The 26,580-nt window shown below is 32.6% G+C and overlaps 9 protein-coding genes across 9 annotated transcripts; 6 read left to right on the top strand and 3 right to left on the bottom strand.

The window, feature by feature from the left end:
• Positions 1 to 4,152: 4,152 nt before the first annotated feature.
• Positions 4,153 to 4,551, top strand: OCT59_026235 (uncharacterized protein; the record flags this gene model as incomplete). The annotated part of the gene is made up of 2 exons (XM_066143039.1): positions 4,153 to 4,300; positions 4,400 to 4,551. The coding sequence occupies 2 exons, from the start codon at positions 4,153 to 4,155 to the stop codon at positions 4,549 to 4,551; spliced, it is 300 nt and encodes a 99-aa protein (XP_065992596.1).
• Positions 4,552 to 5,947: 1,396 nt separating this feature from the next.
• On the bottom strand, positions 5,948 to 6,181 carry OCT59_026234 (uncharacterized protein; the record flags this gene model as incomplete). The annotated part of the gene is made up of 1 exon (XM_066143038.1): positions 5,948 to 6,181. The coding sequence occupies one exon, from the start codon at positions 6,179 to 6,181 to the stop codon at positions 5,948 to 5,950; it is 234 nt and encodes a 77-aa protein (XP_065992595.1).
• A 98-nt stretch (positions 6,182 to 6,279) lies between these two features.
• OCT59_026233 (uncharacterized protein) lies at positions 6,280 to 7,251 on the bottom strand (the record flags this gene model as incomplete). The annotated part of the gene is made up of 2 exons (XM_025330216.1): positions 6,280 to 6,419; positions 6,777 to 7,251. The coding sequence occupies 2 exons, from the start codon at positions 7,249 to 7,251 to the stop codon at positions 6,280 to 6,282; spliced, it is 615 nt and encodes a 204-aa protein (XP_025182219.1).
• A 1,650-nt stretch (positions 7,252 to 8,901) lies between these two features.
• Positions 8,902 to 11,028, top strand: OCT59_026232 (uncharacterized protein; the record flags this gene model as incomplete). The annotated part of the gene is made up of 1 exon (XM_025325200.2): positions 8,902 to 11,028. The coding sequence occupies one exon, from the start codon at positions 8,902 to 8,904 to the stop codon at positions 11,026 to 11,028; it is 2,127 nt and encodes a 708-aa protein (XP_025182220.2).
• Positions 11,029 to 11,535: 507 nt separating this feature from the next.
• On the top strand, positions 11,536 to 12,178 carry OCT59_026231 (uncharacterized protein; the record flags this gene model as incomplete). Its single annotated transcript, XM_025325201.1, has 2 exons — positions 11,536 to 11,996; positions 12,076 to 12,178. The coding sequence occupies 2 exons, from the start codon at positions 11,536 to 11,538 to the stop codon at positions 12,176 to 12,178; spliced, it is 564 nt and encodes a 187-aa protein (XP_025182221.1).
• Positions 12,179 to 12,639: 461 nt separating this feature from the next.
• OCT59_026230 (uncharacterized protein) lies at positions 12,640 to 13,866 on the top strand (the record flags this gene model as incomplete). Its single annotated transcript, XM_025310457.2, has 1 exon — positions 12,640 to 13,866. One exon carries the CDS (start codon positions 12,640 to 12,642, stop codon positions 13,864 to 13,866), a length of 1,227 nt encoding a protein of 408 aa, XP_025182222.2.
• Positions 13,867 to 14,149: 283 nt separating this feature from the next.
• OCT59_026229 (uncharacterized protein) lies at positions 14,150 to 14,949 on the top strand (the record flags this gene model as incomplete). The annotated part of the gene is made up of 2 exons (XM_066143037.1): positions 14,150 to 14,359; positions 14,512 to 14,949. 2 exons carry the CDS (start codon positions 14,150 to 14,152, stop codon positions 14,947 to 14,949), a joined length of 648 nt encoding a protein of 215 aa, XP_065992594.1.
• Positions 14,950 to 23,422: 8,473 nt separating this feature from the next.
• OCT59_026228 (uncharacterized protein) lies at positions 23,423 to 24,616 on the top strand (the record flags this gene model as incomplete). The annotated part of the gene is made up of 2 exons (XM_066143035.1): positions 23,423 to 23,522; positions 23,586 to 24,616. The coding sequence occupies 2 exons, from the start codon at positions 23,423 to 23,425 to the stop codon at positions 24,614 to 24,616; spliced, it is 1,131 nt and encodes a 376-aa protein (XP_065992593.1).
• Positions 24,617 to 25,670: 1,054 nt separating this feature from the next.
• Positions 25,671 to 26,397, bottom strand: OCT59_026227 (uncharacterized protein; the record flags this gene model as incomplete). The annotated part of the gene is made up of 5 exons (XM_066143034.1): positions 25,671 to 25,787; positions 25,867 to 25,886; positions 25,955 to 25,988; positions 26,063 to 26,106; positions 26,259 to 26,397. 5 exons carry the CDS (start codon positions 26,395 to 26,397, stop codon positions 25,671 to 25,673), a joined length of 354 nt encoding a protein of 117 aa, XP_065992592.1.
• Positions 26,398 to 26,580: the final 183 nt, after the last annotated feature.

Genomic DNA, 26,580 nt, shown 5'->3' with positions numbered 1-26,580 from the left:
TTTTAAGACAATTTCTAACGATTGAGTGATAATTAAGCAACAATTTGGCGTAATTTTATGCAAATTTTATAACAATTTATTATGATTTTAATTTTATTAACAATTTATCTAATTCTTCAATTATAATATGTAATTAAGTACAATAATGTTAAAGAAAAACAAACATAAAAAAAACAAAAAGTTTCAAAGGTTAATCTTCGAAACTCACTAAGCAAGGAGCCAAAGAACTGTTTACTTTTGTTATTTCATTACAATAATCTACAAAAAAAGAAAACCGTTCAGTTAGAACGTTTCTTAAAGAAAAAACAGGAGTTTCGTAACGAAATGTACGAAACTTACCAAGCTATATCCAATACCTGAACGGAAAGTAATGGCTTCTATTCAACAATGGTTTTACGCGATTCATGTTTCCTAAGTTAGCTTCCCAGATATCCCGAACTTACAAAAAAGAAAAAGAACATTAGTAAACGGTTCCTAATAAAAAAAATCAAAAAAAACTTGTTTCGTGATATTTGTCACGAAACTCACCATTCAAACTGAAGTTTCGAAGTTATACTTTAAAACCTAAACATTATCCAAACCCAAGACTGAAACTGGAGGGAGGGAACTCCAGATCAATCAGACTCCCAAAATCGATTTACAAAAAAAGAGAGAAACGTTAGAACGTTTCTTAAAAAAAAATTAAAAAAAAATTAAGTTTCGCAACGTTTATGTTGCAAAACTTACCAAAGTCAAGTATCCCGCTCGAATCTACAAAAAAAACAAAAGAGAAATGTTAAAAAATGTTTCTAATAATAAAAAATAAAATAAAACACGGTAAGTTTCATTGCGAAACTTACCATTTTCACTTTCCAATGACACCTGACTTGGAGACCTACAAGAAAAGAAAAGTAAAAGAAACGTTAGGACGTTTCTTAATTAAAAAAACAAAAAAGATAAGTTTCGTTAAACGAAACTTACATTTTTCCGTTTCGGAATCCTGGAGCACTTGAACCTACAAAAAAAAAGTAAAAAAAAAGTTAGAGCGTTTCTTTATTTAAAAAAAAATAAAAATATAATAAGTTTCGCTAAAATGAAACTTACATTATTCCGTTTCGGAATCGAGGAGAGTCATTAATGAATATTCATGCTGAAACTTGGCGTTCTCACAGGTCTTTTAACATTTTTAAAAAGACCTAATAATCTAGTGTTGGTTTATTCCAGGTATAGTCTAATGAATTTACGCTCCTGGAGCACCGGAACCTACAAAAAAAAGTAAAAGAAACGTTAAAGAACGTTTCTTAATTAAAAAAAAAATAAAATATAATAAGTTTCATTAAAACGAAACTTACATTTTCCATTTCGGAATCCTGGAGCACCGGAACCTACAAAAAAAGTATAAGAAACGTTAGAGAACGTTTCTTAATTAAAAAAAAATAAAATATAATAAGTTTCGTTAAAACGAAACTTACATTTTCTGTTTCGGAATCTTGGAGTACCAGAACCTACAAAAAAAAAAGTTAAAAGAAACGTTAGAACGTTTCTTAATTAAAAAAAAAACAAAAATATATTAAGTTTCGTTAAACGAAACTTACATTTTTTGTTTCAGAATCTTGGAGTACTGGAACCTACAAAAAAAAAGTTAAAAGAAACGTTAGAACGTTTCTTAATTAAAAAAAACAAAAATATATTAAGTTTCGTTAAACGAAACTTACATTTTCCATTTCAGAATCCTGGAGCACCGGAACCTACAAAAAAGAATAAAGGACGTTAGTATTTAGTAATGTTCCTTTTAAAAATAAAAAAAAGAATCGAAGTTTCGAAACGAAACTTCGAAACCTAACCGAAATCCAATATCGGAAGGAACCCAGAGTGTATCTACAAAAAAAAGAAGAAACGTTAGCTAACGTTTCTTAAAAAAAAATTTAATAAAATTAAGTTTCGCAATGCAACGTTGCGAAACTTACCGGTTCATTTCGATTCCATCATCCAAATGTCTGGCATTCCTACAAAAAGAAAAAGGAAACTTAGAAACGTTTCCTTACAAAAAATTAAAAAAAAAATTAAAAAGTTTCGAAGCGAAACGCTTCGAAACTTACCCTTCAGTTTCTCGTTTTCTAAAGCCAAAACACTGAAAATTCTATTAAAAAAAAGAAAGGAAACATCAGTATGTTTCCTAAAAACAATTTAGAAAAAAAAGTTTCGAGGCAAACGCCTCGAAACTTACCCTTTCATTTTCCTAAGTCGAGTACGCCAAAAAAACCTATAAAAAAAAAAGAATTATTGGAAACGTTAGTAATGTTTCCTAAAAATAGAAAATTAAACTATTTTTTTAAAAAAGTTTCGAGACGAACGCCTCGAAACTTACCATTTCGTTTTTCCAAGTTGAATACGGCGAAAAGACTTATAAAAAAAAGAAGATATAGGAAACGTTAGAAACGTTTCCTAAAAAATAAAAAAAAAATATTAAAGTTTCGAAATGATTCGAAACTTACCCTTTTGTTTTTCTGAAAGGAAATTTCTGATATTTCTAATTTACGATAAAAGGGGAAGGGAAGGGAAAAAAAAGAACGAAAAGAGAAAGTGGAAAGGGAAAGTGAAAAATGAAAGGGAAAAGGACGAAAAGGGAGGAAGAACAAAAGGGGAAAGGGGAAAATGAAACGAAAAGGGAGGGGAGAACGAAAGGGAAAGGGGAAAGGAAAGGTGAGAAAGAAATGTCGAAAGAAAGGGGACGTGAGAAAAAAAAATTAAGCTTTTGCTAAAAAAGCTTAATTTTTTTTCGCTATACCGCAGCAGGTACAGCTGAAGCTGCGCCTGCTGCGGTAATTATTAGTAATATCATGTGATACACGTGATATATATTTTTGTATAAATAGGGGCATTTTCCTGAAAAAATTTTTTTTTTTTATTATAATTTTTTTGATAGATGTATATATATACTTATATATATACATATATATCTATCTATCTAATAACTTTACGAAAAGCCCCTCTTCTGTAAACAGGTAGAGGCCATAAAGTACCTATAGGGGAGAGCCATTGCTGCTCCCTCCGCCTGTTTATAGTGACAAAAAAGAGGAAGTCTTCAGTAGTAAGGTTTCGTATAAATTAAACAACACATCGTGTTGATACATTGTTAATATTAACAATGTGAATTTAATGTTAAATAATGCGTTAGAATATAAATATTATAAATTTAATAATGTCCGTAATTTTACAAATAAATAAAAATTATCTAATGTAATTAAGTGTAATGCTACGTTATCCAGTATAATTGTAGTATTTTTTTGTGTTTTTTAGTGCAATTCCGCGTTTTTTAGTGCAATTCCGCATTTTCTAGCATAATGTTACATTTTCCAGTATAACGCGAAATTTTCTAAAAAATATGATAATTGTGGTACTTTTTAGTGTAATGCTACATTGTCTAGTGTAATTGCGGTATTTTTTAGTGTAATGCTATATAATCTAGTATAGTGCTACATTTTTTAGTATAATTTAATGTAATGTGGAATTTTCCAAAAAATGTGATAATTGTGATGCTTTTTAGTGTAATTTGGTGAAATGCTACATTTTCCAGTGTAATGCAATATTATTGAGCATTTTCAAAAAAAATGTAACATTTTAACATTCTGACAAAAATGAAACATTTGGCCAAAAAAACGTAAAATTTGCTGAAAATATGCAACATTTGACAGAAAATATAGAATTTTCATAAAAAAATACACCATTTGCCAGAAAATCGGAATATTTGACAAAATTTGATTTTAATTGATAATGTTACAACAATTTTATGAAATGTTGTTACAATGATATCACATTGAAGATAAAATGTGGCATTTTCATAAAAATGCACCATTTGCAAGAAAATTGGAACATTTGACAAAAAAAAAGCAAAATTTAATTTTAATTGACAATGTTATAACAATTTTATGAAATGTTATTACATTTGAGATAAAATGTGGAATTTTCATAAAAATGCACCATTTGTAAGAAAATTGGAACATTTGACAAAAAAAAAGCAAATTTGATTTTAATGACAATGTTATAACAATGTTACGAAATGTTACAAAATGTTACATTTGAGATATAATGTAGCATTTTCCCAAATTTTCATAAAATTTGCTAAATCGGACAATGTTGTAATAATGCTATTCCAAAAAATTGCTCAGCGTAATGCAGCATTTTCCACAATTTCCCACCATTTTCCAGAAAAATGTGAAATTTGCATTTTTTGAATTTTGGACAATGGTGCCCCTTCGACCTGTGTTTTTCTTCATTCATGGGCTATGTCCATTCTTGCAGATTGGATATTTCCGTAATGGTACTTAATTTTGTTTTATCTAAATTGATAAAATATTAGATTTATTTCAAGGTTGACAACATAATAATTAGAGTTTTATGTTACCATTATTTCTATTAGGATTCAAATTAGCAACTCGGACACCTGCTATATCTTTTACTGCTGATTTGATATTATCTCCACAATCAACATCATATCCAAGTTTTATGTATCTTTTTATTGCTTGCGAAACCTTATTACCAATGAATTTGACCAATCAGTATTATCTTTGACTTTCAAGGTGATAACATAGTTGAATGCACCTGCGCATGATGCGAATCAATCGCAGTTTTAGCTTCTCCAGCTTCAAGAAAGATCTATTTGCAAGGTGTTATATCATACCACTCCTTCCAATGTCCAATAATCAACATTAATTCTGTGCAATGGTAGTGCATTCCATTATCAGACATTATTGTTATCCATTTTGGCTTTGGATTCATTGTTTCAATTACAGTATGAAGTGAAGATGCAGTAAACTACGCATCTTGACGCGTGTCATTGGACCAATGATCAAATACTTGAATATCCAGTTGATTTTGTTCTGCATTTTTGGTATATATGAGAACAGAATGAAAACTCCAACCACGTTTTCCAAAAAATTCTGTTTTAGTCTCCTGTGCACTTTGAGGCAATATTCTCATTTTGTAATCTACAATCATTACAGCACCTTCTTCATCCAATTCTTCTAAATTTGTTCACATATGAATATTCAGGTATATTTTACGCGCATGATGTGCCATCCATGCTATAAGTTTTTGCTGATATTCATCAAGAATTTCAAAATATTCTTCGCTTATTGCTGTTTTCAGTTTTTCAAAAAAACTGAAAAGACTTTCACATTTTGAATAGGTAACCGGATGATTAAGATTACAGTCTCCAAAAGCATGCAGTATACAGTGACTAATACAAGAATTATGAACTGCAATACCAGATGCTGTAATTACCAGTTCTTTTAAATATTCTCAACATATGTATCGTCTCAATTCTTGTGATTTTGTTAGTAAATGTTTCTAATATAATTAAAATTACGTTAGATTTTATAATTATGCTTGCAAATTTAGTAAATTTTATTTGTACCTTTAAAGATTCATCCATAATATAACGTAAGCAGAAATTATTACTCCAATATCTCCAAATACTATATAGCCGCAGACATTACATATGGAACATAAACCACCTAAATTTTTTTGATATACATATTGGCCACCTTCAAGACAAGTCATAATTGATGTACGATGCATACCATTAGAATATTCTTTCACAAATCTTTCCCATAACGTTTTTTAGTATCTTATAAGTATTTGATTAGTTTTCCTGATTTGGCATCAGTTTTGTATGAACTCATATTAACAAATTCTTTATCATTTAAAAATCTGTCAATTTGTTCAAGCATTTTACAAGTGAAGGAGCTCCATAACCATTGATACGTACATGTTTGCGAGATTCCACAATAGTATGTGAACCAACCTGTATATATTCATTATAAATAAGATGTAAAAATTATTGTATTTGTATAATTTTCATAAAATTTTCTTTTTTTTTCGTATAATATTTTATTTACATAATTTTAAAATAAAAAAATTTTCAAAAAAAATATGTACATTAAAATTTCACGTAAATAAAGCAAAATTATATTATATTCAAATTTTGTTTTAATTCTTCATAAGTAAATTCGTTGGAAATTATAGAAAGTATACGTCGTTTTCTATCAGAAGTTTTTTTATTGTTGGCAAGTGCACGTTCAAAACACATCCAAAATTTTTGTGTTGCATTTGACATTATTTTTGGAGTACTGGTAAGGAAACCACTTTGGTATAAAGCAGCAATTGCTACTTTATCTGCTTCTCCATTTGGTGATTTCATCCATAATTGATGCTAATATAGAATGTTTCATTTTAATATTTGAATAAAAAAAAATAATAAAAAATATCATATTTACCGACCTGTGATTCTTCATATGACTAAGGAGTTATATTTGTTGCACCAGCTGCTTTTAGCATAGTTTGCCATGCACCCAATTCACGTTCACTAAATTCATATCCTTTTGGGTATATAGCATGTAAAGAAGGTTCAAAGTCAATTATTGGATTTTCAGATTCAGCTTAATTTGTAAAAAAATATTTCCAATTAGCATTTGCTAGAGTTCTTCTTTTCACATAATAATCAAATAAGTTTTCTAGAATATATTCATTATTCCAGTCATCAAGAGTACATTTAGGTATTCGATGCTGTTGAATTAGATTTGTTGTAATCGGATTATCAAGACCAAAAAGTTGTATACCAGCAAATTTTTCTAGCTGTCCTGATTTTCCCTACGCCTCATCTGGTGTTTTACCTATAAATTGTTTTATTAAGGTGGAATCTCGGTAAATTTCAACAATGCATCTCTTTTCTTCAATTCATGATACAAAAATTGATTGTTTTTTTTCATATCTATGAAGAAGGGATGATTGAAAACCTGAACCCGCATAACACCATTTTTTATGTGATGACGACCTCATACTATAAATAAAAATTTTACAGTTTCCTACATTAACAGTAACAGGAATATAATCAACATCTTTTTTTAGAATTTCAAGAATATTTTTGTCATTCCAACCCATTGCTTGATATCCTGGATAGCGTGTTGAAGTATTAAAATGGTTCTTGTAAGCTGTAGAAATAGCCTTTGTAGAACTTGACTCTGTAACGACATGCAAACCACTTTGACAGTAGTACATTGGCATTAATTTGCTATTATCAGAACCGGTTTGTATTGTTAAAATAAAGTTTACTTCATTAATGTGAACTTTAGTCTGTTGTCCCAGCCTAATCAGAAATAAAGTTTTATTTTCATCTGAAAATATCCACCAATAAAATGAATAAGGCCCATAGTGAAGCTCAGAGACTATAGAACCTGGTTTTATTAAAGTAACGCGTAAATTTTGAACCATTTTGATGGTTGTTAAAGGTTGTCAATGAGAGATTTAAATTTATTATAGCTAGTTATTATATATCTTAACCCCAAATTTACTATATACAAATCATATGATCTGATGTCGATCATTCATGGATCACGATTTAATATAAATTAAACTGTCAATTTTTATAATTTATAATTAAAAATATATAGATTATAAATAAAATAATAATTAATAAAAATTATAAATCATATGGGCTGATTTGTCTTTGTATTTGACTTAGGGTAAAGGTTCACATTTAAGAACCTATTTATAGCTTGGTAATTCATAGGTACAATTAGTTAACTAAACTAGTTAACGCTCTTATAAGAGCGTTAACTAGTTGCGCTATAATGTTATCTAGTTATGAGTATAATGTTTTCTAGTTATGAGTATAATGTTACCTAGTTACTGTTTTTAGTGTTCTGTGGTCTTATTATTGCTTTATTGCTATCCACTTAATTTTATTGCTCTGTCCTCTTTTTATTTCCTTCTAACTATCCGCTTGTTTTCATTGCTCTATGGCCTTTTTATTGCCAAGATGCTAGGCCAGTATTGATTGCAAAAAATCATGTTGCAGTCAGGTGGCGCAGTAAATTTGCGGATCAGTTTTTGGCTGGCATTATGGCATAATTTCTGGTTGATCTTTTGAGCATGTGATTTTAGGTTCCAGCTTGGTGACATGATAGTGCTGTAGTAGTGTCATGGAATCATCATGGAACTGGCAGGGAACTGGTAGGAAATCAGAGTGTTTCTATTAGTTTGCCAGTTTAAGATCACTTCTTGGATGCCGAGTTATTGTCCAAAGTTTTGGCCAAAATTATTGTTAATTTACTGCGCAAAAAAAACATGTGCGAGGTGCGTTCCCAGAACCTTCCCACCACTTCTCCGTCACATTCCCACTACTTTCGAGGTTCTGTCTGAAGGATCAGATGGTTAAAGAATCGGAAGTACCAAGATCAGCCTATGTAATTACCAGGAATTAGTGCCGAACTTACTTGCAATCATACTTTTATGTTCCCATTCGATTGCCAGGTTGAGGCACGAAGTGCCGAACTTGCAATCCATATATTTTCCCTCTCAAATTGCCATTTCTTGAATGCCGGGGATGAGGCATATGCGAAGTGTTAGTGTTATGCCCATTCTTGCAATTCCGCCTTGTATGACCTTTTTGATTGCTGAGTGAGGCACATGCGAAGTGTTGAATTATTTCAGGCTATATTGCTTTTATACCTTTTTTTGTATATTCTCCTGAGACTTTCCACCTTCCTGACCCCTTTTTGCCTATCGGCGGTAGTACCCCAAGTTGTAATTTCTTATTTCTCTTTCCTATATATTATTCTAACTTGGGGTACTACCAATTTTATATTTTATTTTTCGCTTCTGCCTTTCTAGAACCCTTTCCCGTATAGTTACTACTCTGGGATACTTTAGGATACTACCACATCGACCACTTTGAAGTACTACCACATCGATCACTTTGGGGTACTACCACATCGTTTACTTTCTCTTGGCTTGGCGCTGGGTACTACCACTAACCCAGTATTTTACTAGCAAGCATATTCGCTCAAAATTATATAAAATTTTTATTTTAAACTTTCCAAGTTTCTCTGTTATTTTATACTGCTTTCTTGCACATATACCATGCTTGCGCAAAAAAACCGCAGCTCTAGCCCTAAAACAATAAATGATGCAACCAGGCTCTTCTCTGGTTTAGCCGACCTTGATTTTGAGCCTGGTTACAATGATCATGTGTATTTTCAATATTTGTCCAATAATAAAAATGATATTTCTCTTCTAGAAGCCTATCATCCTGAAGAGATTTATTCAAAATATATAGTTCGAGTGTCAGAAAAGGGTTTTACGATAGTTGATCATCCATCTGAAATTTATGGGATTCCTGATACTCACGAGTGCATTGATGGGAATCTGCCTCTCTGTCTGGTTCTGGATATTGATGCGAGGCAGAACCCCAATCCTATGAATCCTGAACTCCCTTCCTTAGATGGAAGTAAAAGTTCTCGTGAAGATTTATTATCCAGAATCTTAATTGCCTGCACCGATATCTTATATTTTGACTTAAAACATTTTGCAATATTAGATGCTTTTGCCTTAGCCAGTTCGTCTAATTCTGATAAATGTAGCTGGCATATCATGTATAAATATGCACGGTTCGTTGACTACAGAGACTTTAGAGGATTTGTGAAAAAAGTTGCTGATAAGATTGGAAAACCATATTCTGAATTTATTGACCTTGGACTTTATAAATCACGTTTTAGTCTTCAGCTTCTTGGATCGGCAAAGGAAGATAGAGTTAAAAGACCCGTGGTTTCTTCAGTTAAACAAGGATATCACAAGCTAGAAGATTATTTAGTTCAACCTAAATCTGATTATTCTGAAATCTGGCAACAGACCTTTTCTTCTGAAAAGCTAGAAAAGGATGAATTCCAACCTATCGAAGATGAAACCGCTTTAAGCAAGAGAGCTGGTTTAGTTACAGCAAAATATGAGTGGCTTGAAATTGGCCATATTAAAAAGGGATTTGTCAACTTCCAAGCAAAGTTATATGAAGCATGTCCTATTTGCGGAATCAAACATGAAAGAGATCAATTATATAGCTTTCTTCGAAGTAACGGCCATTTTGTACTTAAATGCTATCAGCAAAATCAATATAAGCCAGATCATAAGGGATTAGCATTTGGAAAAGTGACTGAAATTTCTACAAAACCTAAGAGAGGAATAGTCGAAAGAATAGGTGATGCTATATCAAATCCACGCCCTCTTATAGAATTATCAGAAATGGCAATTAATGTAGAAAAATTAAAGGATGCTTTGGAAGTATATTCTGATTTCTTGGGTATTGAGAAAATGACAACACTTATTCGTTCTCCTCTGAGGACATGGAAAACCACTACATTAAGAGAGATTATTATGGCATTGAAAGATAAAGTACATGATATTTCTTTTTTACCATGTTATATCTGGATCTTTTACCGAAAGTCTCTTAGCAATGAATCAAAATCCAAACTTAATGAGTTAAAAGCATCTGGCTTCCAAATTTGCAACTACCAAAATATGCAAGGAGACTTATCTATAAATGAGTGGGATATTATCATAGTACAGGTTGAAAGCCTCTTTCGTGTCGAATTCACAGCCCGTCCGTTTGTAGCTATTCTCGATGAATCTAATGCCATTATGCGCCAAATGTTTAGCGGTACAAATGCACGGGAATCTGAAAACGCAATGCGTGATGTCTTAAGATCTGCAATGCATGTTTTGGCCATAGATGCCTTCGCAAATATCTCAACACTAACCTTCCTCCAGATTTATTGTGGTGAAAATATTCGCGTAGTCGATAATAAGTATCAGCCTCGTATAGGTGAGACGGTTGAATTTATTTATGATTCAAATAGTGGAGCAGAAGTTATGCGAATAGGATATGACCTTTTGAGGCAGGGTAAGCGTGTGGCATTTGTATTTACCGGAGTGGTGATAGCTAGAGCGTTAGTGGAAAAAGCATCTAAGTTGTCTAAACCTGATAATTCGCCTGTTAGAGCCTGTGCTTATTATGGAGATATGGATGGAAAACAACGTCAAAAAGACTTTTCTGATATTAATGTCGCTTGGAGTGAGCTTGACTGTATAGCTTATACAAATATAATGGAGGCAGGAATATCATTCGAGGTTACAGGTCACTTCGATATAGTTATAGCTATTACAAACATCGCCACTCCAGTTCATGTCGAAGCTTTTGCACAAATGCTTTATTGAATTCGTGATTGTTCTCGCCGTATTGTTTCTATATTCTATCAGAAAAATTCTAACGAACTTTTTTGCCCATCAGGTCGTGAAAATATTAGGGCAGAACTTGAAAGTGCTCGGCCTAATAACTTACCTACAGCAATAAAAGGTCATCGTAAATAGGATAACAATACCATTTCTTATAAAATTGATGAATCTCCAGCTGTAATAATATTTATTGAAGTTAAGCATCAGAAACGCCTTTCTGCGAGATACTTTATTGAGAAGCTTTGTAGTCTTATAGCTAGTACTGGCGCTTCTCTCTAACTAATAAAAATGTATAAAAGTCGAGGAGTTATAGGGAACCGTAAAAGAATCCATAATGAGGTTAGCATTAGTTATTAAAGAAACGGATTTTAATGCAGTTGCTACTTCTCAAAATCTTAGCCTTAAAGACCTTAAATTCGACCAAGAGCACTCTATCGCAGATACTATAGTACTTAACGTTTTTATATGCGAAATATTTATTGCAAAGACATGAGTATTGAGGATTGGGATAATATTTGCAATAGAAAATTCGTTAAAAATTTTAGTTCGCCTGAAGCTCAGAAGCATTTCTTACAATTGTCTTATTTCCGAAGGCAAGGTCATGATGAGAAGAATGCAATGAAGGGATTGAAAACTGAGGAAAATGTACAATGGGAAATGGCCTGCCATAAAGCTGAAGAGAATCTGGAAAAATCAGTGGCAGAAGACTTGCGTAAATCTTATTCAGCAAATCATTGGAAGGCTATAAGAGAACTCTTTCAAATATTAGGCTTTACCAGCATTGATGATAAACGTATCCTTCCTGGTAATATTGTATCAGAAGCATTCGTGCAATCCTGTGAAAGATTTATAGAAATTCGAAATCAGTTTTTATCACTCTTTGGCTTTAAGTCTCATGCTAAGACAACACCAGATCTTAATTCAGCTATAAAGGCAATCAATGCAAAAAAGTGATAAAAAAAGAATAGGGCCTAAAGGACAACAAGTTAGGTAATATTCATATCGAATTAATCGCCAGCCATATAACAGTACTGGTTTTGGAGATAAAGATGCACCAGAACTTCCACCATATAGGCCAAAACCAGATAACGATATTCAGGAACTCTTTGATTCTATAGGGCAGGACAAATAATATTTCAGCACAGATAGTTATTCAGTTAAGTCTTGACCATATTAGATTTTGTTTCAGTTTTTTTACTTTCGCGCCAGGCATAGTCATAAATTCCACCATGTGTACTACAGATTCCGGTCTTGAAATAGGTTCCCTGCCCACAGATAGGGCATATTGTTTTAGAAAGGGCATTAAAATGTCTGGCACACCCTAATTCACTCATGCACCCTTTCCCACAAATCGAACCATCTCTCTTGATGTATTGGCAAATAAAACGACCCATACAAGGTAATTTTGATATTAATATTCTTAAAACTTCGTCTTCACTTTTATTATAGATATTCAAAAATGCGATGTCTCAGCAGGTCATATCTCCCAAGTTATAATCAGAGAAATGCTCATGCAAATCACTTTCAGCCAGGTGGGATATAATTTTTCGAATTGAATTTTTTCTCACATAATATACCTAGATAACAGTTAGTATGTACATGGCTACTAAAGCAACCGCTCTAAAGACTCGAAAACCTAAAACTAATAACTATGTCAGCATCTTAGAGCAGTTCCTGGAAAAATGTAATTTGTCGGCTAGCTCCATTCCAGAACAATTGAGCGAACATGCTCCCGAACTAGATGCTTTACTTCCAGATTGGATGGCCCGTAGATGTGTTAAGGTAGCTCTTGCTAAACCTAAACATTCATTTAGTAAAGAGAAAATAGAGGCTCTCCTACCAGATAAGAGAAAGAAAAACCTCACTATAGAAGGAAGGGCAGAATATTGTGCTAAGGCCGGTGATTTTGTTAACATTATCGCTAATCATTGGGCAGTGAGTCCGAAAAATAAAAATGAAAAGGAAATCGTTGCCGGTGTTTCACGTCAGTCAACATTCCGTGTGAAGTTAGCAGAAGGCGGTGTAGATCCTGCAATTATTGAAGCATTTGCCAAAGATAAGGAACTTATTCAAGACTCTAACAAAATTCAAAAAAAGCGAACTAAGAAGCGAATGGCTAATCCAGATAGAATTCCCATACATTTCTCCTTAGCAAATGTGCAAAAGAGGATCCAAAATATGGATGTTAGTAAAATTCCTACTAGAGAGGATCTTGCAGATGTGATAGTGATGTTGAGTATAAGACCTTCAGAAGTAACATCTCTTCAAATTAAGCACTATGAGCCAGATGAACTACTTGGGATTGATCTTTCGAATATTCCAGCATGGTATAAAGAGGGATATTCTTGGTATTGTACAGGATATAAGAAGGCAGATGGAAGAATCCCTTGTCCACTTCTTTCTATGGAAAAGAATCCAGAACGCGCAAGAGAATTGCTTACCTGGATTCAAGATACAATTAAGGCTAAAAAGTTATCTGACCCTGTCTTTACTGAAAGTGGGACACGTAGTGCTTGGCCATTTAATGAATTCTTGAAGCAAGAACCTTATAGAACCATACCTAAAAATTTAAGAGATTATGGATTTAAACATGCTTCCAGAGTTCATGGTGGCAAAAATCCAACCCCCCAACATCTTAAATTGCTTTTGAGAATCGCAATGAGGCAAGAATCTGACCGTCTTGATGCAGGTGATAATTATACTATAGGCGATACAGAATTAGAAGACTCCGGACCTGAAGATGAGCATAACTCAGACCTAAAATCGGAGTCTACAGAAAATGATGAAATATCTGAAATTATCAATATGTATAGTTATTAAATTTGCTAGTTTAACACAATGCCTTCTACTATGCAGAGGTTTTCTGATCCACTGTAGTCTGGAGCAGTGATCACATAATTTCACCGAAGGTGCATTGCTATTTTTTCGTCTGGAGTGATGATCATCAGCTCGGAAGAATTTGCTGGGCCACTCCTGTGTGACAGAAAAATAAGTGGATCATCAGTCAGGTCATGTGCAACATAATTTTTGCATATACTGAAAAGAAGCTATGCACACTACCAGTACTTTATTTTTTATTAAGTATAATTGCTCTATTAGCAAAATGTCAGATGACGAGACAGATGAAGGCTACAATGAATTTATCAAAGAATATGGATCAAAGTATGAATGGGATAATAAAGGAAATCCTGAATTTATATCAGAGTGGCAAGACTGGGAAGATCTATTTTGCGAAATCAAAATTTATTGGAAGACAAAGGCAATCAGGCATTGGGGGAGAAAATACTTAAATAATTTGTATATAGTCTGCCTGGTGTAAGAAATCCAACATCAATACTCCATACATTTACACAATCTGATGCTTTTTATCTTCCGCAAATTTTGAACCTAATAGAATTGCCATATAGTGCTGAGGAACTTTGAGAGGAAATATGGCCGGATGGTATTGATAAAAATGAGATTAAGATAGATGATAATGCAGATGAAGTAGATAAGTTCTGGTATGGGTTATTGCTTCAAGGTGAAGACTCAATAGTGGATTATTACTCGAAGATAAAGAGATGTAATGATGTTATCAAGTTCTGTAAAAATCATCTTAGAGAAATATTCCATAAAGGATTGTCATCAGAAAGTCAAAGGTATATCGAAAGATTTGGATGTTATTATAGTCACGATCTTGATCCTGATAAAATGGTAGAAATGCTTATTCAAGCTGAAAAGGAAAATGCGCCTGATTTTATTACTGCATTTAGTGATTGTCTTAGACAGGTTAGTAATGTACAGATTTCGACCCAATCTGGGTTCTCTAATAATAATTTTATTTCTGCTTTTCTTAATCTGGAATTAACAAGACTCTCTATGGCGGGGTGGTACACTACCAATCTAACTAGTCAGGAGCGGTGATCTTCAGCTCGGAAGAATTTGCTGAGCCATAGATTTCTGTGCAATGATGTAATGGCCAATCACACGGTCAGTTTGTAAAACATTATTTCTTTACATACTGAGTTATGTATGCTAACTAGTACCTCTATTTTTCCCTGAACAAACATGAGAAAAATGGCCTGCTTCATAGGCGCTTCGCTTGAAAGGAGGTCTACATGCAACACAGTACCTACCCTATAAGTTAATAGTGACGACAAAAGCATATGTTATGAAAGGCTGAGGACTTTGAAATTTCGAGATCTACAAGAACTAACTACCTTTGCGTCTCTCCGGTTAAAGATGTTAGCCGTAATTCAAAAAAGTGTCGTAATACAAAATTTTTATATGCTGTAATTAATTAAGGCTATAAAAATCTTATAGCCGTAATTCAAAATTTTTTAAAAAATAATTAAGGCTAATATCTTTATCTCTGGTAGATCTCCATGTGAAAAGGTATGAAGATTCCATTTGCATGTGCTTTCAAAGGACTCTTGGCATCAGACAACAATACTAATTACGCCTCATACTTCCTTAACTTCGGCTTGGCGCTCTTTTTCCCAGCAAGATATAAAGCATGTAGGGGTATGTGGAAGTTCAGCCAACTTTCCGCAAAAAACTTTCCCGTAAAATAACGCAAAATAAGGTATGTATATGCTAGAAGTTATGTATGTATAGGAGCGAGTTTTCTCACTATGGACCTTGTATTTAGGAAAGCAAGATGTCCGATAAGACCAAGGAATCTAATAAAACTAAGACTCCTGACAAGCTTAACAAGTTTCTCGCTGGTGGGGATATTACTCTCAACTGTCTCATTTTTGACAAGGGAGTGAATGATATTTTTAAAGTAACGATATCTAATGCTAACAACAATAGAGTCTCTTCTCTCGCAGAGGCAATCAGAACTCGTCGTCTAGATCAATTTCAAGATATAGATTCGACCAATTTGGCTTTATATAGGGTTGCATTTATAGCTGATAGTGTTATAATCAATAGCTTAAGAAACATCAGTGAATTTGAAGTAAAAGGTGCAATAAGAATGGAACTGCAAGACACCATTTTTACTCATTTTCCTATACAACCCCAACGTATCTTTGGTGGTGAAAAGGGAATCAATGTTATCGTATACCCTCCCGCTGAAAGGGTGCCGGAGGTACTAAGCAAAGATAATTAGATTTTTTTATCTATATTTCATTAGCGATAGGCCTGAGCCACGAAGTATAGTCACAATTTTTATGTATTGTAGGCCGGCTACCGGCAACTATTTTATTTCATAAATAAAGTATTATTTTATCGAACGTATATGAGAAAGGGTCACGTGCAATGATGCAATGCCTGTGTTACATAAAAACCTATATTAATGGCCAGTATTCTCTTTCCCATCCCAGAAATAAATTTTATCTCACTCCAGAAAGTAACACTATTTTTTTTATCTGAGCCAAATATCCCTATAAAAACGTAACACTATGTCTAAAACTAGTACACCTTATACTCCAGCTTCCACCTCCACACAGGTCGAACAGATGTCATTGTCGCAAAATTTGCCTGGAATTTTTCTGGCAAATTGAGAATTATCCCGGTAAATTGGAGTAAATTGTGTTACAATTTTGGGATAATGGAGGACTTACAATTTGGCAAATTTTGTCAAAATGGCAGAATTCCTACAGAATTCCTAATTCAAATGTTGAGAAATTTTTCAGTAAATTATCATTAAATTGTGGGAAATTTTAGGCAAATCTTTGCAAATTGTGATGAATTTAGTTGAATTTTTAGTAATTTTATGCAAACGTAATGTAAATTGAGGTGAATTTTAGGTAAATTTTTAGTAATTTTATGCAAACGTAATGAAAATTGTGGTGAATTTAGTTAAATTTTTAGTAATTTTATGCAAACGTAATGCAAATTGTGGTGAATTTAGTTAAATTTTTAGTAATGTTATGTAAACGAAGTGCAAATTGTGGTGAATTTAGTTAAATTTTTAGTAATGTTATGTAAACGTAATGCAAATTGTGGTGAATTTAGTTAAATTTTTAGTAATTTTATGCAAACGTAATGCAAATTGTAGTGAAATTTAGTTAAATTTTTAGTAATGTTATGTAAACGAAGTGCAAATTGTGGTGAATTTAGTCAAATTTTTAGTAATGTTATGTAAACGTAATGCAAATTGTGGTGAATTTAAGTAAATTTTTAGTAATTTTATGCAAACGTAATGCAAATTGTGGTAAATTGTAATATATTTTTAGTAATGTTATGTAAATTGTTGAAAATTTAGGTGACTTTTTCGGCAATGTTATGCAAATGTAATGCAAATTGTGGTGAATTTTGCATTTTTTCGGTAAATGTTAGCTAAATTTTTGAATAATTTAGTGGAATTTAGGATAATTTCAGACAATTAAGTGAAAATATTTTACCGATTTTGGACAATTGAGTGTAAACGGTATAAATGCAACATTTACGGAGATAATTTTGCAATAATTTTGGACAATTGAGTGAAATTTAGTAATAATTTTAAACAATTTAGTGTAAATGCTGTGACAATTTAAAACACTGATTTAATAATTTTACATAATTTATAATTTATTATATTATTTATTAAAAAATACACAATTATTATTTAGCGATGAGAATCTATATTGGTCTATATTCATTAGATATCTGATGTTCCATTCATGGATAATCCACACCTCTAATTTATTTATGTATCAAATGTCCAGTGCCGAAATAGAAGCCAGTGAAAACCTACAAAAAAAAAAGAAAAAAAAATGTTAGAAACGTTTCATTGAAAAAAATCAAAATAAAAAAAACATTTTGAAGTATACCTTCGAAATGTTCATTTTGTTCCCGCTCCATTTCGTTTTTCCCTTTCTCTTTCCCTTTTCATTTTCTTTTTCAAATTCTTTCATCTTCTCTTTCCCCTTTCGTCTTTACCTTTACCTTTCGTTTTCCTTTTCCCCTTTCGTTTTCCCCCGTTCCTTTTCATTTTTTCCATTCCTTTAACCTACAAAAAAAACAAAAAATAAACAAAACTTTAAATAACGTTTCATTACATAACAAAAATCCAATAATTTTGAAGTTCTAATACCTTCGAAATGTTGAAATGGTGCCCTGGAACCTAAAAAGTGAAAACCGAAACGTTAGTAAACGTTTCATTGTAATAAAAAAAAAATAAAAAATGAAAGAATTTTGAAGGTTCTTATATTTACCTTCAAAATTCTTCTAGAAGGTGACCGGAAAATGAACTAAAAAAAGAAGATAAATGAAACGCTAGTAAACGTTTACTAACGTTTCGTTAAACAAAAAAAAAATAAAATTGATTTCAAAGGTAATACCTTTGAAATCTTGTCCTTGAAGCAAAGCCGTGATCTATAAAAAAAACTGAAACGTTAATTAACGTTTCGTAAAAAAAAAGTTATTTAATAAATAAATACAAAAAAAAAATGAAAAACTTACCTTTCACCTAAAGTCCGGGTCGTAATTTTGTCCGGCGTTCCTAAAAAAAAAAGAAACGTTAGCTAACGTTTCTTAAAAAAAAAAATTTAATAAAATTAAGTTTCGCAATGTAACATTGCGAAACTTACCAGTTCGTTTCCATCATTCTAACGTCTGGAACCTACAAAAAGTAAAAAAGAAACGTTAGTTAATATTTCTTTTAATAAAAAAAAATAAAAAATTAAGTTTCGCAACACAATGTTGCGAAACTTACTGGTTCGTTTTGATTTCCATTATTCAAACGTCCGGTACCATCACTTATTAAAAAGCTGTGTATAAATTTCCCTTTACTGAAACTATTCTCTTTAATCCATTCAGTTTTCCCTTGCCCTGATAAGTCAGAAGAAACACGTAAAACATTTCTTACATAATTCCTTATAAATTTCCCTCATAGCTTCAGTGTTTAACCTATAAAAAGTAAAAGAAACGTACGTTAGTATTGTTTCTTTAAAAAAAAAATTAAAAAAATAAGTTTCGCAATGCAACATTGCGAAACTTACCGGTCGTTTCCACCATTCTAACATCCAGAACCTACAAAAAGTAAAATAAAGAAATGTTAGTTAATGTTTCCTAAAATATTAAAAAAAATTGTTTAAAAGTTTCAAAGCATACGCTTCGAAACTTACCATTTCGAGTCCCAAAGAAGTATACTGAAAGACCTACACAAAAAAAATAAAGGATCGTTAAAAACGTTCCTTATAACAAGCAAAAAAAAAAATTTATTTTAAAAGTTTCGAAGCAAAACGCTTTGAAACTTACCATCATTTCATTCCCCGTTTCCCAAAGTCAAAACGCCGAAATTCTACAAAAAAAAAGAAAGGGAACGTCAGTATGTTTCCTAAAAAGAATTTTAGAAAAAAAAGTTTCAAGGCGAACGCCTCAAAACTTACCATTTCATTTTCCTAAGTCAAGTACGCCAAAAAGACCTATAAAAAAAGAAATTATTGGAAACATTAGTAATGTTTCCTAAAAAAAGAAAAAATTTTTTTAAAAAAGTTTTGAGGCGAATACCTCAAAACTTACCGATTTCAATATTCCGAATTGAACGAAACAAGCCGAAAGACCTACAAAAAAAAGAAAATACAGGAAACGTTAGAAAAGTTTCCTAAAAAACAAAAAAAAGTTTTGAAAAACTTCGAAACTAACCGTTTACAAATTCCGAGGTCGAAAGTCCTAAAAAAGAAAGGAAATGTTAGAAACGTTTCCTTACAACAAAAAATCAAAAAAAAAATTTTAAAAAAGTTTCGAAGCATTTCGCTTCAAAACTTACCATTTCGTTTTTACTGAAAGACGATTCCGGGAAGGGAAAAAGGGAAAAAGGAAGGGGAAGGGAGAAAAAGAGGGAAGGGAAAAGTGCGGAGAGAGAACGAAAAGAGAAGGGAGAAAAGGGAAAGGGGAGAACGAAAGAAGGAAAGAGGGGAAACGAAATGGAAAAGGGGAAAATGAAATGGGAAAAAGGAGAACGAAAGAGGGAAAGGAGGGAAACGAAATGGGAAAGGGGAGAAAAAGAAGTTGAAATTGAAAGATCGTGAGAAAAAATTAAGCTTTTTACTAAAAAAAGCTTAATTTTTTTTCGCTATACCGCAGCTAAAGCTGCGGTAATTATTAAGTAATATCACGTGATATGCGTGATACATAATTTTATATAAATAGGGACTTTTTCCCCAAAATTATTATTTTTTTTTTTTTATAATTTTAATTTAATTATGATAGATGTATATATATATTTATATATATACATATATATATATCTATCTAATAACTTTACGAAAAGCCCCTCCTCTATAAATAGGTAGAGGCCATAAAGTACCTATAGGGGGAGAGCCATTGCTGCTCCCTCCGCCTGTTTATAGTGACAAAAAGAGGAAGTCTTCAGTAGTAAGGTTTAGTATTAAATTAAACAACAACACAACACATGCATCGTGTTGATACATTGTTAATATTAACAATGTGTTTAATGTTAAATAATGCGTTAGAATATAAATATTATAAATTTAATAATGTCCGTAATTTTACAAATAAATAAAAATTATCATAACAATTTTTAATGTAATTAAGTGTAATGCTACGTTATCCAGTGTAATTGTAGTATTTTTTTTGTGTTTTTTAGCGCAATTCCGCATTTTTTAGTGCAATTCCGCATTTTCTAGCATAATGTTACATTTTCCAGTATAACGTGAAATTTTCTAAAAAATATGATAATTGTGGTACTTTTTTAGTGTAATGCTACATTGTCTAGTGTAATTGTAGTATTTTTTAGTGCAATTCCACATAATTTAGTATAGTGCCACATTTTTCAGTATAATTTAATGTAATGTGGAATTTTCCAAAAAATGTGATAATTGTGATACTTTTTAGTGTAATTTGGTGAAATACTACATTTTTCAGTGTAATGCTATATTATTGAGCATTTTCCAAAAAAAAAATTGTAATATTTTAACATTCTGACGAAAATGAAATATTTGACCAAAAAAATGTAAAATTTACTGAAAATATGCAACATTTGACAAAAAAATATAGAATTTTCATAAAAAATGCACCATTTGCCAGAAAATTGGAATATTTGACAAAATTTGATTTTAATTGACAATGTTATAACAATTTTATGAAATGTTGTTACAATGACATCACATTGAAGATAAAATATGGCATTTTCATAAAAATGCACCATTTGCAAGAAAATTGGAACATTTGACAAAAAAAAGCAAAATTTGAAATGTTATAACAATTTTATGAAATGTTATTACATTTGAGGTAAAATGTGGAATTTTCATAAAAATGCACCATTTGCAAGAAAATTGGAACATTTGACAAAAAAAAAGCAAAATTTGATTTCAATGACAATGTTATAACAATGTTACGAAATGTTACAAAATGTTACATTTGAGATATAATGTAGCATTTTCCCAAATTTTCATAAAATTTGCTAAATCGGACAATATTGTAACAATGTTATTCCAAAAAATTGCTCAGTGTAATGCAGCATTTTCCACAATTTCCCACCATTTTCCAGAAAAATGTGGAATTTGCATTTTTTGAATTTTGGACAATGGTGCCCCTTCGACCTGTGCCACTACTGTTGCTAGAAATGAGACGGTCTCGCTGGCTGACGAAATTAAAAAATATGACACGGCCAAGCTTATAGAATATTTGCAGGGGCAGGACTTAGGTCTTGACGAGGATGACGAGAAAATACTTCACAATGAAAAGATTAAAGGCCAGGACTTCTTTGACTTGACCGAAGAAAAGCTTGAGAAATGGGAGATGCTGGGTGGATCTGCTATGAGACTCGTGAAGTTCGCTAAGGAGTGTAAAGATAAAAAGTTGAGGTCGTTCTCCTCGTACAAGACTAAGAAAAAGTTGAGTGAAGTGTTGGAGAAATATGGGATTGTTAGCTGTAATATAACTCGCATTCTACAGTTCATACCACGTAAGTAATATCAGATTAAAGGAGTTCTTTTTTATATATTTCGAGCTCACATATCATAATATAGCCATCCATACTATCAACGAAAGCGCACCCGAATTTAAGCTATATATTGACGACATCCTTCGTAGAATAAAAAATATGGTCCAGTTGTAGATAGTAATGAAGCTATGCAGTGCGAGTATATTTCAACGATCTTACATACAGCTGTAAGTATGGTAATCACATCTCAGGCAAATATAATTGGTGAAGAAAACACAGGCTGTGTCGACTATGCCATCAAAAAATTATCAGCGAGATGCTGAAGGAAATAATTTGCATAACCGAAGGCAAACAGAATCAAGCAACTATAGGTATCTACCAAAACTTACTACAATGCCGAAGTGCTTGCGATGTAAGTATGACAAATTCTACTAGCTCGCTCGCTATAGGATGATCATGGGCTATTGCTAACTTACTTCTCTATTTCTCTCAGATGAATATAAATATGAACAAGAAAAAAAAAAGGTGGATGATGCATTCGATCCCGACTTACGACTACGTCTATGGTATAGTCAGTACTGGAACTGACTGGTACTTCATTCTTCACAGCACTGAAGGTATCTATAGTACGAGCAGGACTGAATACCGAATTTCACTAACAGAAGACGCTCTCAAAGATGATACAAAATTGCGTAAGAATGTGAAGAGGGTTTTAGAAGTGATTGTAGGATTATTAAAGGATAGAGCAGTAGGTAGTGAGGAACTCGCAACTAAGAAGCGCCGTGTAGAAGAGATAATCAAGAAAAAATAATTGTATAGGATACTAGCATAGACGTCATGTATCCCGGGCTACGACCCGAAACTTTGTATTTATTTTTCACATATAATAATAAAAAATTTTCTTGGCATTTTTCGCTAATGGGCTGTGAGGAAAAATCACATGATATTTTTTATTTTGAATGCTTATATACAGTGTATTAGTTATACATATAGATCATGTCATCTGAGCTTGAAGTATTGAAACAGCGTATCACTGAACTTGAATTTAAGAACGTCAAGCTTGAGGCTGAGAATGCAGAGCTTAGGAAGGAGAATACTGAAATCTCCTATCTTAGAAACAAGCTCTCAGTGTCTGATGCTGAAATAGTTGAACTTAAGCGCAGGAATGCTGAATTTCTAAGAGCGAATAAAGAATATAACAAGAGGCGTGATGCTGATAATGCCAAACTCAGGGCCGAGAATGCTGAGTTTAGAGATAAACTCACGAAAGTGGAACAGAAGCAGACTCTGCAAAGCACCTTAACGGCAAATGATAATTCTTCTAACATCAGTTCATCTAACTTCAATTTGGTCACAAATCAGGTGCCAACGGTAACACATCACGAGAAACCATTGGTGGATACTTCATTACCTGAAGACAAGGAAACGGACGCTTTCTTGGATGAGAAGTATAAGAAAAAGGTTAGTAATGAGATTAGGCAGAAAAATCGAGAAAAGAAACTTTGCTTTAGCACCTTTGGCCAAACCCAAGAGTCCCTTCCAACACATCCCGAAGAGAAAATGTCTCAAGTTCTCAACTCGGTCACTCAGCCATGCAATAGCACGTCATCAGAAGAAAAGATATGTAGCGAACTGGATTCAAAGTGCAAGAAGGGGAAGAGTATGGACAAGCTTAAGCAAGAATTATTTGCTTCGGAGTTGTCTTCATAAGAGCCATCAATAGAACAAAATCATGTGACCGAAATTTCCGAGACATTATGTCCAGGAAAAGTTACCTCTGATAAATCCAGCATTGATGAGGCCTCACAATATCTAGCTCAGTTATGCGATAAAGCTTTTGATGCTGAAGATAAAGCCAATCGAGCTAATCAGGAAGAAATTTTATACTGGTACCTCTATGCGAAAGATTTCATAATTCAGCTCAATGGAATCATAGAAAGTAATGGAGGTAAATTTGATGAAAAGAAGGCAAGAGGCTTACTGTATGATTCCATTACAAAACAGCTTAATTTGCTTCGTAAACAGAGATCCCAAGAAACGGGATTACAGCTTCGAGGTGTATCACAAAATAGTTTGCGCAAGAAAACCCAGAGAGCTAAGAAAGTCTATAAATTTATCGAACAAGTGGGCTTAGATAAAATCAAGTATATCAAATCTTATAGTGCAACTTCTATTTCAGAGCTTACTAATGAGCAAATTCAAGATGTTATAAATTATGGAATATCTTCGGAAAAATTACCTCTGGTAACGGATCATGTGACTGAAATTTCTGAGACATTATGTCCCAGAAAAAATTTGCCTGTAAATACTCCCGATCAGAATAATGTATTAGAGGTCTTGTTTCCAAAGGAATCAACTGCACATATCCCATTAGCCCATGACTCAGTCCCAAAGAGACCCTCTAATTCTTCTGATAATTCCAAGGAAGAGGCGTGGTTTGATGAAGATATGTTTTTCAATGAGGCGAATCCCACTAAAGTGAACACTGTCACTTCAGACGATGATGTGTATTTTGGTAAGGCGAACAAAGTTAATAAGCACGATGGCGACCCCAATTCAATTAATGATGACTCTGATTCCGATAGTAATTCTGAAGATGAGATTCCAGACGATTCAGATGATGATGGATATGGTGGATACGGTGGATATAATGAATATGGTGAATGTGATAGAGGTTATTACTATCGCGATGAAGGATACGAAAGAAAAACCTCCCCAATGATGAGTCCTATTATCTCTCCGGTAACCGCCTAAGAGAATTATTGGATAAATTGCATATTCACATAGACTGAATTATACTGTATTTCTTTTTTTCAAATCACATAGGTGGCTTAAATATAGTGCACAGTAAAAAGTCATCTGCAGAATATTTTATGCACAGTAGTACGTCACCGGCATCCGCAGTCATTATTTTTAGAGGATCTATTAATAACTCCGGCCAAGAGAATTATTTTTGTGTTGCTATACTGATGAACTTTCCCCAGCGCCAAGCCAAAAGAAGTTTTGGTATGTTCTTTCTCGCTCATTACGCAGTTCTGAATTACTAATAAAAAATAACACATCCTGATTTACATGCTGATCGTAAGACAGGGCGTCGTTAAAAGAAATTCAAAAATAGAAATAGAGCTGATTAGAATCAATGATTTACAGATCCTCAGATAAACGGTAAATTTTTATTATCCTAGTTTTATTAGCGCATTCAAATTACGTATACAGGTTAATCACATATTAATCTGTTTTTTGAATAGGAATTAGTTGTACATGTGCGATTCGTCATCTACAGACCTCAATCCATTCATTTTATATTCCTTTTTTGTGATTACAATTGAAATAGGGGTTGTGAACTCAAACAAAGATGCGCTTACATGCACCACATGCGATCTTCTATTTTGTAAGAGATCTTGGAAATAAATGGAAAATTTTGAGATATGGCATTGCTCTATTAGTATTAATATTAAGTTGTCATAAAACCGTAATTCGTCGAATTTAATTTTAAGCCGTATTGTTAAATTCAGGGAGAGACATTTGTTATTATTAGACGGGATCCAGGCCGTCATTTTATTGCTTTAGGTGGAAAAAAATATAATTATGAAAAAATATAATAATGACAAATACACATAATGAAGCAACGTAATTTTTTATTTGATCTATTTAAATCGGGTTAAATTCTCTTTTCGCGCGTAGTAGATATACAGTATAAAATAAACCTTTTTCCCAGCACATTTACGCAAGATAACTGATATAAAAAAATTATCTAAAAAATTCTGATCCACCAATAAGCTTCTCTATATATTTACTACGCATCAATTTACCTAATCATGTCCAGTTTGTCATTGCTCAACTCTTCTGGAAGCATACCATTTTTGGTTTTAACCGCTGTTTTTTTGTTCGTTAGTCCAGCGATATTCGTAGGGATCGTCACCATCTAAAACAAAAGATCTCTAATGAACTCTCCGCACGTGTCATCAAAATTGTCAACGATCTTGGTATACTAAATAATATACCGGAAATCGGAAAGAGGCCACTTCATGACCAGATCTTTACTGAACTTAATGATAAATTTGTCACATGTATTTCCGATATTAATCCTACTTTCACTGCAAAGCTCGGCAGAATCAATAATGATCTTAATAATAAATTTAACGAAGAAGTTAATGCGGGGTTTGGCAAAATTAATACCGAACTTAATAGTAAACTTACCATGGAAGCCGAAAAAAAAAACAAGGCACGTGATGATGACTTCACTAGGAAGGCGCAGAAAATTTTGAATAACATAACTACGAAAGTTAAGAAGCCTGCCGTAATGAATTTGGCAGAATTAATGTTGTTATCGAAAATCTCCAAAACGAAATAAATCAACATTACACAATAGTTCAAAGATCCAATTTTGACCAACAAAGTGTGTCCAATGAATCTGAAGCTAATTCGACCAATGAATCTGAAACTAATTCGCGAGGCTCTTCAAGTAATTCATCTCCAAGCTCTTCTTCTGGGAGTTCCAATTTATTTGGAATTTTAGATATTACTTCAGACATTAAAATTCGCTTTAAACAACACTTTGATCGACTTATGAAGGCGAGGAATTATACTTTTGATGAGATGTGCTTCTCGGTAGTAGTTGATATTCGTAGTCTTGGAGGAAATATTAAGATTTCAACAGTGAAAAATTTTTATAATGGTGTTAGTGGTAGTAAAGTTAGCACAGTTAAACAGATAAA

This window comes from Rhizophagus irregularis, chromosome 6 (genome assembly GCF_026210795.1).
Source record: "Rhizophagus irregularis chromosome 6, complete sequence".
NCBI lineage: Eukaryota > Fungi > Glomeromycota > Glomeromycetes > Glomerales > Glomeraceae > Rhizophagus > Rhizophagus irregularis.
The sequence above is the reverse complement of the archived record's forward strand: the minus strand, read 5'-3'. Positions and strand labels throughout refer to the sequence as shown.